General features: G+C 35.9%; 1 protein-coding gene across 2 annotated transcripts in view; it reads right to left on the minus strand.

Annotated features, from left to right (window-relative positions):
- ptc (protein patched) overlaps positions 1 to 15,046 on the minus strand; it is a 137,371-nt gene that overhangs the window by 28,193 nt on the left and 94,132 nt on the right. For both annotated transcript variants that reach the window (XM_089096750.1, XM_089096749.1), the window contains exons 9-13: positions 14,227 to 14,374; positions 13,679 to 13,816; positions 9,759 to 9,917; positions 7,294 to 7,389; positions 1,205 to 1,330 (exon numbers count right to left, since the gene is read on the minus strand). In XM_089096750.1, the coding sequence (XP_088952876.1) occupies positions 1,205 to 1,330; positions 7,294 to 7,389; positions 9,759 to 9,917; positions 13,679 to 13,816; positions 14,227 to 14,374 (667 nt within the window). The remainder of the gene's footprint in view (positions 1 to 1,204; positions 1,331 to 7,293; positions 7,390 to 9,758; positions 9,918 to 13,678; positions 13,817 to 14,226; positions 14,375 to 15,046) is intronic.

Below are 15,046 nucleotides of genomic sequence, written 5' to 3' on the forward strand. Positions count from 1 at the left end.
CACAATTCTGGCATCCACAGAAACGGGTCAGTTTTCTTTAGTGTATCTTTACCTTTTTGGTTCTATATGACCCATTTTTAAGTTTTCACTGTCATTTTCGCTTGATTTGGGAAAATCGGCCGCGACTTTGCCTCCCCCAGAAGTTTGACAAAATTACGCCACTGATTTTGATTTTCTTGGTACTTCATAGTTTAGCAGAATATCCTTTGAGTTGTATGTATGCATTTGTAATACAGAAACTTGTAAGAAATGCATCGTCAAAAGCAAAGGAATTAACACAACAACAAAAAATCATAAATTCATAGCAGCCCAAAAAAAAGAAGAAAAAAAAGAAACACTTAAATAAACAACGGTCTCGTTACAAGAACCAACAACGGTCAGAAAAATTTATTGCTTTACCCCCAGTACAAAGTTCTTAAAGCACTTTGTTTTCCTAATCAGATGTCCATATAATCTCAGTGATACACAAGAACGAAAAATTGTACACTCCAGAATCCTTCCTTGAACACCAAACCTTCTTCGTATAGAAGAAATGAAACAAAGAACATGTTCAAAGACATTGTCTTGATTCAACTTAAATAAATATATATTTTTTTTTTAGTGTCCTTTTCGGCCAAACGTCTAGGCCTAAACTGAAAGCCGTCGTCCTCATCTGGGGTGGAAGGACGTCATAAAGAAAGATTTAAAGGAAATGGGAACTTTCTGGGAGGGTGTAAAAAGGGAGGCTTTGAATGGACTGGGATGGAGGAGGAGCGTGCGTAGCTGTATTGGCCTCAGGGGGCTTGATGCTGCATACATTGATATTTGGAGTTTATGTAATATTTTCCAGCAACAAATTGTAGCTTTATGTTGCCCTATAGCATAGAGGTATCAATAGGGTATCAGTATTTAATTATCGATTGGTTAAAAAATTTTGATACGCAGATACTTTTAAGTAAGACATGGCTCTACTTTTATGTTTCAGACTTAATTGAGTATGAGGTCCATATAGGTCCACACAGCGAATTTAAGCCAACCAAGTGAATATACAAGCAGAAAAACGAACCAAACCAGTGACTTTTAGGATTGAAATGACATATTCCAAATTAGAGGAATGAGGAAAACTTCATTCATGTGTCAAACCGGCAACCCAAGCACCTTATTTTTAGATAAAGAAGATCTTTGGGTCGTAGAGAAGCATTTAGAAATAATTTGAATACATTACCTGTAAAGAGAAGGATCTAAGGGCCGGAATAGGTACAATAGCAGCCGCAAAAAAGGCACAGATTTGGCATGAAGACGTAATAAAAATATTAAGACCACATCTTTTCAGAATCTCGCCGACAATCGCCTAGAATAAAAAGGACATAAATCAGCAATTGAGTAAACTAAAAAACCCGTTAGAAACGGCTAAATTATTATTTTAGGAAAATGACTAGTGGTTTCCCTCGGCTCATTAACTGTGCCAACTACATCAATCGCTTCTCTGAGAGCATCCCTTTTTTCTTTTCTTTTCTTGGTACTTACGTGTTATCCCAACCACACTCAAGAAGTTTGACTTGACTTATGTCCCGGACGTCCTCAAGGGTTGCGTTGGGGCCATCTCCTTCACACGTTCCTGGATCAGTTTCCTGTACAAAGCCCGGTCATCAGCTTGTCTCAGAAAGCATAAGAGGTCATCTCCGAAGTTGTCACGCCATCTCTTCCTAGGTCTTCCAGGTGGGCGGCTACCGGTTTTGATTTGGTTAAAACCGGTTTCTCTGTCTGCATTCGGAGGTAATTAGCTTAGGCTAATTGAAATAAACTACTATGCAGGTATATTAAAATTAAACATTTAAGAGAGTTGGCTAGGCTAGGTATTTAATATAATGCGTTCTGTGCGGCCTTCTTTCCATAATTATCTATTTTAGTTTCCATAATTTTGTTACTTAAGTATTATATTTTTATCCGATTTTTTTACATTTAATTATGATTAACCTAACTTCACTTCTTGAGTGTGGTCGGGATAATACGTAAGCAGGGGTGTCATTCGGGGGTGGCAAGAGGGGCAATTGCCCCCTCCCCAATGATGTGAAGAAAAAAATATTATACATCCCATGCCCTTTGACTATCCTAATATGGACCCCTCTTGCCCCCAATAAAAATGCTGGAGATTCGCCCCTGCACGTAAGTACCCTTTTTTTTACTTACCTGTCCCTCCCCTTGTCTTCAAAATCTCCCAAACATTCTGCTTTATAAATTAAAGCTTTTTTGTTACCTTTACTCTCTCTCTCACTATCACGAGGTAAAAAAAAACTACACTTGAAAAAACATAGCTGTTGCTTCTATATGTTTGTTACGCTAGGAAACATGAAAAACGTTGAACATATTGCGTTCGTTGGACCTCCCAGGTTTGAATATCAAAACAAGCAGTATGCTTATGGGGCCTCTCTCAATTTCCAGGAGCGATTAACATCTGCGGTTACAAATAGAGATCTGAACGGTTTTACAAGTATTCAGTAATATGAAACTAGATATTGAGTCTGGAACTGGACGTAATTGACTCAAAACCACCGGATTTCCGAACTAATCCAGGATATGAATAATAAACTTTAACTGCATATTAGTCTCAATTAGTGTGTTCTTGGATGAAAGAAAACATGACAAAGGGGGAAGGCCTATCTTTTTTAAGCAAAGCAGTGAGTCGGCGGAGACTGATTGGGTGTATGATAGAAAGAAAAATCCGTAAGTAATAAGACAACTTCTTTAACCAGATTTTTTATCCAGCGCCTGTAAACAAAATGAAGATTTTGTCCAAGAAATAAAAAGCTACTTTATTTATAGTTTAATTAACTAATTTGATGATGAATATCAATTAGTTAGGTAGTTTAGTAGTAGCCGGGCACCAAGCGATAAATTATATAGGGAAGATGCTTAAGAAACTAGTCAACGGGGTTTCTTTCAATAGAGAATTGGATTGCTAACCGACCGTGATTTGTCATTGCGTTTACAATATTTAAACTTTTGTTTTTTGGGGCTTAGGGGGGGAGGTACTTAGGTTAGTCTAGGTTACGCATTTAATACATGCTATGCTTTATCCCCCACTCCCCTAATGTGCAAATATATAGCCCAAATTTATTTCTAAATTATTATATATTTATCAGACTTCCTTTTATTTCATTCGCATTAACCAAACTTCACTTATTGCGTGTTGCCTGGCTACTACTAAAATACCATTAGTTAAGAACAAAAAAGATGTTGTCACAGTCATCTATTTTTAATGTAAATATTGCTTTTATGTGTACCCATTGTGTGTACACATAAACAAACGTTTTATGTGTACCCATTACAAAGAAAATTCCAGCATAAGGATTTAAGTTTTTCATGAATCAACATACGACTCTTCATCCTTATATGGGGGGGGGAAGTAAGATATAGGGCCAGAGTTAAGTGAACATTAAGCCCTTTACGTTTGGTTATGATTTTGCAGGAATAGCGAACAATGTAAGACCAATAAAACCAAAACAAATGTATTTGGATTTGGTTTACTTCAGGAACATCTCGGCTAATGCACGAATAAAAACTTGGTTCGGCCATGGACTGAACAACACTGAGTGTCCATATGATCGACTAGCTTACGGCTCCAATTACAAAGAATTTGTTCTTAGACCTTACTGCAGTTTTGATTTTGGAAAAACAAAGCAGTACGAAATGCTCAAAATTAGTACACTATAATAAATTGGAGTCTCAAATCCTTTAGTCAGGGTGGTCGTCTTTCTTTTTAAGAGTCGTATATTATCAAACCACTATGTATCAGGCTTATGATGAGACCACGGTTCATTAGACAAAAAAGGCATAAGGGACTGGAATGCCGGGTCAGAAAACAATGAATGGTCTTAAATAATTTGTTACTACGGCCTAGGGTGACGTGCAACAATAGGCTATACGACTCCATTCTACGCCTACTAAAATAATACTGGTATCTTAATCTCGAAGGTTTTAACGTTCAGCCAATTAAAATGAGTTACGTCAACATTGTCGCGGATGGAGCGAGATGAAGACATTAAGAAAACATTAGGAATGCAGGGAATGTGTTACTAAGTTGTGATGCGCAATACACAAATATTTATCAAGTTGTTAAATGTCAGTTTAGTAGCCCATCATTCACATAGCGGTGAGCAAAATTAAAATAGTCATTATTATTTTCAGTTAGTTATTTAGTTATTTTCAGTTTTACTGCTAGGTTGGCATTACAGTAATATTAGACATAAATACATATAGCCTGCATTTTAGGGGAAGGCTCGATTCTTTGAAGTGCCTCAGACTCCAGGGTTTCAAAACTAAATTTTAAGTAAAAACATGCATCTTAGGCGAAAACAAGTATGACCCTGAGTGGGGGAGCAGTCAAAAGATTAAAAATGTTTTTTTTAATATCGCTCGTTTTTCTGAAGTGGGTGGGTGGGGTGGTCAGACAATTATCAGTGGGGAGGGGGGTAAATTAACAACCAGGAATTATTGAGGATAAAAGGATGGAAAATTTGAAGCACAATAGAGTGCCGAAGATCTGAGCGTTATGTTCGGAAGTATTAGTATGTTCACTAAAAGCATTTCACATACTGCCCCCCCAATAAAAAAATCAGGGTTTTGAAGTTAGTACCTTTCGATTCTTAACAGCCAAATACGTAAATTTTCATAGGATAAGGATAAATATCCTCTAGAGTCATTTCTGGTGCAGAGGATGGACATTTTGTTACTTTTTTTACAGGGACAAGTAGCAAGCCTGTCGCCCATCCTTTCTGGAGCCGGGATTGATCCCTGGGCCCCGTATTATCAAGCACAGTATCAGTGCACTAATTTTGAAAGCATCTGTTATGTTTTGTTATAAATTGATTATATACAATTTTACTGAACTTAAAAGTTGAATGGAAGCATTTTAAGGCATTTGACGATTACTTCAAAATTTAAAGAGTGTGCTAAGGTATAATGTAGTGAAATTCTTTATTTAAACGAACCATGCAACGTAATATAAACAATCCACCAAAGAAGCGAAATTTGTCCGTAGGGTGAAAACACATATATTAACATAAAAATAAAAAACAACAAACAAAAACAAAAAAAAAGAGATAACTCCTAACCTAAAGAGGTAACGGCCAGACGCCAAAATCATAAATTAAAAGAACGATAAAAAGACTAATCAACATCCAAAAAAAAACAACTATCAAAACCACTTTTTCATCTAGTTACTATTTGGGGGAATTTGGCTAATCTTATTCTTAACCTGCCTGACATTACTAGTAGTTTTTGTTTCATCTTCTAAATTATTGCAAGCTTTAACCCACCCTATATGCTACAGATAATGGACCAATTTCAATCGGCTTAAAATCAGAGAAAGGTTTGTCAATAATATTCATTTTTAGCCATCATAATCTTTGATTGAGCACTAAATCGATTAAAGTTTGCATAACAATTTTACCCTTGAAAACACCCCCTGCTGCTTGGAAATTATAAGAGGTGTCCTTAAATAATCAGAATATCCATTAAAATAGCAAAATTATTCAGCAGACATAACTAAATTAGTAAACAAAACGATATTTCAAAATGGCATCTAATAAGTCAAACAATGATTCAGTGTCAGGTAGAGTGACTAGATCACATCCTTGTTGGAAATTGACAGGGGCTATCCCTCCATCACGAATAGCGTACATATGACACTCGATTCAAAGTTTGCCTTTAGTTGGTACGGTATGAAACAAAGGAAAAGGGGAATAAATTGTTGAGACGCAAATTGGTAAGTAAGATCAGTTTTTTAAGCTCTTTTCTTTCTCCAAGTGGACAGGCGGGTTTCTTCAATTACAAGACTGCCACAACTTAGAACTTTTCTTAAGATCTTAGAAACGATATATACAGTAAAAATACCTCAAAAAGTGTGTGTCTAGTATCTGACACTTTTTGCAAGGGAATGTCGGAAGATCATTAAATTCGCAGTGGCGGCCCTGTTCTATTAGCAAGAGATCATAACAGAAGATATATTTCAAGTATCCTTCGCAAATGTCAAGCTTTGATTAGGGAGTTAGGTAATACTGAGGATAAATCCTACTTTTAGGCCATTGTAAAACTTTAAAGCCTTGACGGAGATCTTCCACTCCAATAACCCCTCGTATCTATCACGGCCTTAGAACATAAAATATACACACATATTAGCTCAGTGACTACACCCAGGTCAGAAAACCTGCAAAAGGAGAGGAGGCCCTCCTCTCCTACAAGCACCGTAATGACCCCTGGGGTCATTACGGTGCTTGTACGAAATACCCCCTACCGCTCAAGTTGTTCATTCATTTACGCATTGCAGAACCAGTTTTTTGTTAGTTTCTTTCAGCTTAGCGTGAGACAAGACAAAGAGAAGGAAAATATATAATTTATATATATAAATATATAATTTTATGGAAAATATATAATCTGTGCTATATATTTGCACATTAGGGAGGTGGGGGTGGGTAAATATTTGGACAGTGTGAAGTTAGAAAACAGTTCTTACGACATAATATGCAGAATAATCGTACCTAACACATTAGGCATACAAACCCGCTACCCTTTACCCCCACCCCCTAATGTGCGAATATATAGCCAAAATTTGTTTCTAAAATATAATATTTTTATCATACTTAGTTATATTTATTAGGATTGAGCGCCAGAAAAACATATTGAAAAATATTAGGCAGGGGGTATTTCATACAAGTACCGATGGAAAACCTTCACTTGTTTTGGATTCATTAATACATCGGTGTCCTCGGTCTTAGGTACAGGTCAAACAGGTGATTTATATTAAACAGACGCAATATAAGATAATATACAAGAAAGATGGGAAAATCGTCCAAATTTCAGGTCGATCCATCATTATTCCAGGTCGATCCAGGCCACATCCCCTACCTCACCCTGGATGAGTACCTGGTTCAAGTCATGTGTTTCTTGTATATAAACATATACATATACAGGGTGTCCACAAAGTCTGGATATATACGAATTTTGACTTTTCAGATAAATTGATCAGATAAATTAAAGATAAAATAAAAAAGATAAAAATATAATAAAAATATAAGTAATAAGATAAAAGAATAAAATATAAGATAAAATAAAAGATTACATTTTCAGATAAATTTGGTTTTCAGATAAATTGGATGAAAATAAATTGGCTGAAACGTATGGTAACGTACACCTATTCAATCATCGGTTTCACCTGAATTTAGCACACGCACACACACACACACACACACAATTCATAAAAATAGAACTGATCAGTAGACATTTTTAAATCAAAATGTTTTAACATCTTCTTACCTTTGAGGGAATATCAGATGAGGAAATTTCTCCATACACATGGGCCATTAAAAACATTCCATTAACACCAAGACCAAGCAATAGAAATGGTACAATCTGCCCAGGAAGAAAAAAAGATTAATATATGGCAATTGGCAAAGAAAAACAACTTATAGTTGGAAACTAACACTCAGACCATACAGTAAGGTAAAGGTAAAGAATACGGCATTGGACTTTACAGTCCCTACCGGCGATACTGATCTCTGTTTCTTGGTCCTTCAGCCAGAAAGTGAAAAGGGGGGGGCAACCATCCAGTGCTTTCGCACATCCTTCCTGTTTACCTTCCCCAGATTTCTCCAGGCACCCATTTAGAGCTTGCTTGACTCTCTTTCAGCTTACAGAGTCACGCCACTGACCCCCGTCCCAAACCAAATAATTGGGTACACTAGAATTTGAGCCCTCGTCCTCTCGGACAAAGAATCCCATATAGTAAGGAAAAAAGAAAAAAAAAACGAAAACTCAAGTATAGGTTTCATCTAAAAAAAAGTCTATAGAAAAGTTTTGATGACTTTAATCCACAAATATGCAATGAAGAATAAGGTCAACTTTTCTTTTCAAGATTGATTTTCTTTTTGTCTTAGAAGACAAGAGGGTATATAATGAGACGAAAAAAATCTAATAGACCTAAAATAAAAAACAAAACAAAATCCATCTGATACTTAAAAGTAGACTGACCGTAAATCCAATACAGTTTTCTTAGGATCATCCGGGATTGATAACAGAAAGCTTATAACAATACGTGAAGACTATTTCAGAGCATAAAGTTTAGTTTGATACATTTAAAAATATAAACTTTATTTAGAATTACACAATTATTGCTTACACCTTAAGACATAAAAACAGACATATTTATGTGTCGCTTTGGCAGGCAAAAATCATTCGAGGTCATTCTGTAGGGCAAAGGTAAGCCTTAAAAACTCGGGTAACTTTATTCTTGATAAAACATACAAATTAATAAAAGTTGTTTTAAATAAAAAGTTGTTTTTAAATAAAATTTGTGCTTCACTCAATGTAGTATAACATAGATGCCAAAAATATGAAGACAATAAACACGTGCTAGGTTCATCTTTTTCACATTCATTTCAAAATAAAATTTGGTGTTTAAACATCAGCTTGGGATCATTTCAGGGAAATCCAGATTAAAGTGGAAGAAAAATAATGTCACTAGGGTCACTAACGACATGTTCGAATGATATCGCCTCACACGTTCTCCATTTATGCTTTCAAAATCGATTTGAAATTTTTAATCTAAACATCAGCTTCAAATTGCAGGAAAAGGCCAGATCATGGTTATAAGAAAACAATTGCCACAAGGGGCCACCCCAATGGATAAGTAGAATCTTCTGTGACATGTTCGAGTCATATCATATTTCAATTTGAGCAAACACAATGGGCCATAAATCTAAATCCCGCACTTTTTAACGTCCGAAGGATACAAGAGGCCTATTATGCGGGTCATTCAAAACTAAACCCAATGGTTAGCTTCAAAAGTCTAAATCATTAGTGGAACAGCCTGCATTTTACATATATTTTACAGTATCTATTATACTAATGAAATAAGTAACCCGTTTCACCCCAAGTTTCAACTAAAAAAATTGTAAAATTGAGCAAGAATTACTTATTAGGTAAGACCCTTGGGATGGAATCTCAAAAGGACAACAGAAAACAAAAATTCTACTGGCCAAGGCATCGTTTGTAGAAATGTAGGGATTATTTGATACGGTAGTTCTTAAATATTTGATGTAACCCCCCCCCCCTAAATAAAGCTCCCAATCAGATGGTTTCCTTTATATATGTATCCAGTAGGTAATGCATTTCTTATAAAAAAAAATAAAATAAAAAAATAAACGAATTAAATATGAAATGCAAAAAGGACAGTATTTGAATACAATCGTTTTCTCCGAAAAAATTGCTCATTTCAAATAAACTCTTGTTTTTGTTTGTTTATTTGAATGATGGAGAGGCACTGTGGTCTTCGTTGTTATTTACATTAAGATTATGGGGACGCAATTTATGACTCTATCCTCGCTAGGGACTCCTGAAAAGTGTTTTGGCCTAGGGATTAGCTTAGTAAGCCTATGTCCAAATGCATACTCACGGCGCACAACGCATTTACGTACGCACGCATATTTATTTCCTCAGAGAAGCCAAAAAACTGGGCGTGTTATTCAAGTCAGGAATTTAGTCGGAAAAGAAAAGAAATTCAGAGAATTGAGAGCATGATCTAAAACTCACGTCAATTTTAAATTCGAAAAGCGACGACCCAAGAAGATTACTGAATGTTTACACAATGCAACTTACGACATATAGCAACAGCTTTGTCAGCACTCTCTAAAAGGACAGCTTTGTCAGCACTCTCTAAAAGGAAAACAAAATCAAATATCATAGGCAAATATTCTATAAGAAAGACTGACATAGGCCATTACCTGAATAGTTGTTGCATTAAAAACAACACCGATGACGGCACAAAATCCTAGGGCTGCAACAATAGTAACAGAAGCAAGGAATACACCAGCAATTCCAATCCCCGATTGAGACTTCACGGGCTCTGACCAACGGATTAATGTTATGGCCGAATAAACCAACTAAAACAAAATCTTTTGTTTTATAATTTCAATTAATTCAATAAAAGTTCTTTGGATTAGTGGAAACACTATTGAATAAGTATATTTAAACTTCATCAACAAGCATAAATAACTATTGAAAATCAACTGAGGCCTTTTCAAAATTCCCTGTTTCTTAGGGGAAAGCACAGGCTGGGGCATCAATCCACGAGAATGAAGAGAGGACGGATTTAGTCCCCCCCCCCTTTCCAAATGTCCTCTTAATTTTGAAAAATACTTTTTTGGTATTTTCAATAGAAAACGCCCTTTCTTGATATTCTCATTAAGAAGATAGAAAAACAACAAAATTGGGACCCCCCCCCAATATTTTGACAAATACACTTTACCCTCCCCCCCCCACCTCCCCCCGTTATATTTCCATGAGTTGATGCCACTGCTACGCTTATGTTCCTGTGAATTGTCACAATTAAAAGGCTTTCTTTAAAATAGAAACATGCAACTAACTAAGGTTGTTGAAAGTACGTGTCAGTATGATTTTAATTTTTTCCCTTTTACGGCAATCCTGGCTGTATATGCTTTCAACATTGGTGAGACATCCTGAAATCCTTCAGTTCCTGTACAATCACAAATTTATAATTAACTGATCTCAATAGAATAAGACTTTAGCTTTAAGTTTTAGTCATCCCTATAATCCGGCCGTTCTGTCGAGTGGTTAGCGCGCTAGACTTGAAATCCTTTGTCCGTGAGGACAGGGGTTCGAGTCCTTGTATCGTTGGTTATTCGGTTTGGAACGGGAGTCAGTGGTGTGACTTTGTAAGCTCAGCCAGAGTCGAATCAGTTCTAAATAGGTACCTGGACAAATCTAATGAAACTAAGAGAGGAAAGAAAATAACAAAATGAAAAATAAAATCAAAAAAGGTGAAAAAACAAGGATTTTGTCAGCAAGTGGAAAACGATGAAGAAGAAGAAATAAGCAAATATTTCGACAAGGACTTCCGCCAAGTTGTCCTCAGTGCAAAACAAAAAAGAAAAAAAAAAACGAAAATCTAACCTTTCGAAGTTTACCTGACAAAGACAGAACAGATACTAAATACAAACCAGGCAGGAATCAATGAAAAAGAATTTACCACGATGATTGAGCAAGGATCTTTTGCCTTGCAATAGTCTTAGCTGGTCTACAGTTTCGGTTTTCATTAGATATGCAAATAGGTTCCTTTAAGTTATACCGGGTGAAATATTGATTGAGTCCTTCAAAATTTAACTGTCGTAAATTGGGCTTAATGAAATATCTCCAGTATTTCTATTTATTGCTAAATTTTGGTTCATGTATTATTTTTTTCTCAATTACCTCTTTAAAAGTTTGTGGTAGGCCATTTAAAGTTGATATTAAGGTTGCCTCGTCAAAAAGAACCAGATGGGTCGGATTTTCGAAAATATACGAAGCCAATGCCGAATCAAAGTTGTCATTGTTATTTCACCTTTTTTTATTTTATTTTTCATTTTGTTATTTTCTTTCCTCTCTGAGTTTCATTTGTCATGTATAGCCAGTGTGGTCTAAGAATGTATTTACTGGACAAATCTGGGGGGAAAACACGGGAAGCGTCGGACGATTTGCCTCTAACCAAGTAAAGTAATCTTTTTAAAGTATAATAACAGAAAACATACTCTGAAAAAAAGTACAAGGCAATTCGGAGCGATTTTGAATTTATTGTGCAGTTTCATGTCGTTTTACAACTTGAAAGTAGGTTTATCAGCATTACTTTCAATGTTAAAATAGCCGAACATTTATAGTTTTTACTTGTTTAACATCATTTGCATTCACTACATTTAATTCATTAAAAATAGTAAAAGGCAGATGTAAACGTGCTTAGATTACAAAACAAAAAAAAAAAATCAAAGATTGACAGAAATAACTTGTTGCAGATTCGGGGTAGTTTCATATCAGCATAGACTTCAAGCATATGTGCAGCAATTTATTTAGGGAGAAGGTGCTATTCCAAAAGAAATTATGTATATGGAAATCATGGTAAATAATGGGTAAAATCTTAAAAGTTCGAGATTTGGGAGAACGTGGTTGTTCGAAGAACCCTCCCCCCGTAGATACCAGATATTTCTGGACTAGAGGCAAAGGGTCGCAACAAAAAATCTGTTTGGAAAAGGGGGACTACAGATAGACCTTTTTCAACCAACCTTCGGAAGATACTCTTCTATTTTTAGTAGGCCTATGTATACTTCAGAGATGGCATAATCCTATTATTCCTGGCTACGATCCTGAATCTTAATGGATAAGATAAAATCCAGACAAATAAGAGGGGATGATTTGTCAGCTATACGGGGGCACATTGATACGACTGATATGACAACTTAGAAAATCTAACTCTATAAAAAATAAAACTTTGGTTCCTGTCACACGGGGTTTCCTGTTACCGGTTCCAATCAACTAATGTAGTAGTCTTATAGGATGAAGGGACGTAAGGTCTCCTTACACACGAGACAGAGGTAGACATAACTTCCCTTAAAATTCCATAGAAATTCTAGCTAATGGTTAATTTCAAGGTCCAATACATCCAACTCTGCTTCGCAATATAGGGCCCTGGGTTTGATTCCAGCAGCGGCAAGATTGGGCGGCAGGCTTATAACCTGTCCCTGTGCCAACAGCCCGGCAACTAACGTCGATTCGACACCCTTTGTGCCGTCAATAGCTCTGGAAGATCTTTTATCATTTTTCATTCTATCCAATACATCTGTAAAAGATGAGCAGTAGGCCAGCCAAAGCACAATGCCAAAGCGTGTCTACTAAACTATTTAATAGCCGACCAAACTTTTTCTATTATTTTTATTCACTGAATGCCGGCTATAAACGTGAAGAAAAACCAGCAGGATAAAAAATTCCTTCGATACAATTTGAATGTTCCATTGGCAGTGAATTAATGTCCCCAGAAAAATAGACGTCATACTGAGATGGCTCTTAAATTCCAATTTAACTACCCTAAATCCGAATAATCTCATTCAGTCACTCAACAAATCTTTAAATTCCTCTTAAGCATGTATCATACCCCTTTTTATTCTAGATTTTTGTTATCTTACATTATCTATAAGCAAAGATCATAGCGACAGTGGTGGTAAAAAATATGAAAAAAAGTTCGCTCATAAATGGAAGTTTTAAGGCAGTTTTCACATTCAGACATAGAGAGAGAGAGATAGGACCACACATATCGAATTGTGCCTGTGCTTATTGAAGAGATGGGAAAATTAAACAGACCACACGCACACAGATGTCTCCTTCACATTATACGAGTTTTTAACATGGAAATTTTTTTGAAGTGACCAGATCATTCATTTTTTGGCCCTTCTAAAGTACACTGTAATACTAAACATAAAAACAAATGTCATTCGAAAAAAAATGCTCCGTTATTATCCTACCTTTCATTATCATGAAACAACATTAATGGGAGATAACATCCACTATTACTATTCTATTTGCTTTTCTTTTTTGAAATACAATTTTATTGCAGTACTTTTGGTGTATCAACCTAACACTAGACCAAAACCAAGGCCAAACCAAAACCAAGAGAGTGGTGCCCGGGACAAAATTAACCTTGCACTCCCCACCCTTCCCAAAAAAGGTTATGCGAACTAGAAAATGACTACTGAAATCACTTTACAAAAAAAAATAATATTAGTTATGGCTCCCTTAAGTTAAGACACATGGGACAGGTTTTCCCAGTCGTCCCCCTCCCCGTCTTAAAGAGCCCTGGTCAAAATTTGGAAATAAACACTACCATTAATCCGTATCCAATGGCTAATCTTGGAACGTCGACTTCTGAAATTTCACTCAGCAGATCAGAGAGAGATTCTGAAGAAAAGGCATGAATCATCTGAGTTTTTGTTGCATTTGTGCTTTGTAAACTTCTTATTTCCTAAAAAAAAGAAGAAAAAGACCTGAAAGAAGCACATTTTTTACTTTTAAAAAATAAAACGTCATGGCCAAAACGAACAGGCGTATCTCACAATGTTTTTTCTATTGAAAATTGAGATAGAAAGTGACAAATGTTCCAAAACAGAATTTTATCCATTGTCCATATTCCCTGAGGCTTACTCACATCATAGGACATTAGAAACACAGGGCATGATAGAAAAGATAAAAGGGTTTCAGTACCTCTATCACGTCTAGCATTAATAACTTTAACACAAGTTTCTGCACTTGTGCCATTTTCAAAGAACATCTGCCGGATGAACGTGAAAAGCTGGAATATTAGATAGCCTACATGTGGTTCTACAAACCGGAAGTAAACTTTAATTTCTAACATTGAAAATTGTGATATTTTACCTTCATAAATTTTCTTTGCCACAAATCCAAAACCATTGCCGCCTTTTCCACGGACCAATCAATACTATGAACTTTGTACGTATCTGACCAATAGTCATAGAGATCCTTCTCACCTTGAAGCTTCACAATTGTCTGTATTGCTGCTGCCCTACAACACAATGCAAAATTTTCGATAAAGCCACAAAACTCATCAAAACACCAGAAATTAGTTTAAAACTTGCCAGACTAAATTAATATATTTGCCACCCAAACCAATTAACTATCATAAGCACAGATTTATTACCTGAATAGATATCAGATAGATTACGACTAAAGGCATTGCAATACACGAGTAGGTAAAGAGACACCGCACGTCTAACAAGAATGGTAAAAACAATGGTAATATCAAATCAGCTTAGGCAGCCACGCTCACTAGAACCGTGGTGTTGCAAGTTTCAAAATCGTAGGAACTTTGCTTTGTTTTAAAATTATTAATTTGTGGCAGAGAAGAAAAACCACATTGAACGTACGAAAACACACAGAGCCCGTAGTCCGTTATAAATTAATGCGGATATAACTATGTTGTTACTAAAATCAACTTTAATTCAGACTAGATCAACATCAAGGTGTTAAGCACAGACTGTTTCGTATAGTGACAAAAGAATTTGTATTTGACAATACAAAGACACAATATGCACCTGGGTCACCGAAAATTAGTTTGCAGTCTTTTGGTCGGCAACTGAAGATGCTTTAACAATATATAAAGAAGAAGATATTACTTTAAACTATTAGCTAAACCCGTCATTCCCAACGTGGGGCTCAGGCCCCACCGGTGGGGCAT

This window comes from Artemia sp. Qi Xiang Cuo, chromosome 11, assembly GCF_049724085.1.
Source record: "Artemia sp. Qi Xiang Cuo chromosome 11, ASM4972408v1, whole genome shotgun sequence".
Taxonomy (NCBI): domain Eukaryota; kingdom Metazoa; phylum Arthropoda; class Branchiopoda; order Anostraca; family Artemiidae; genus Artemia; species Artemia sp. Qi Xiang Cuo.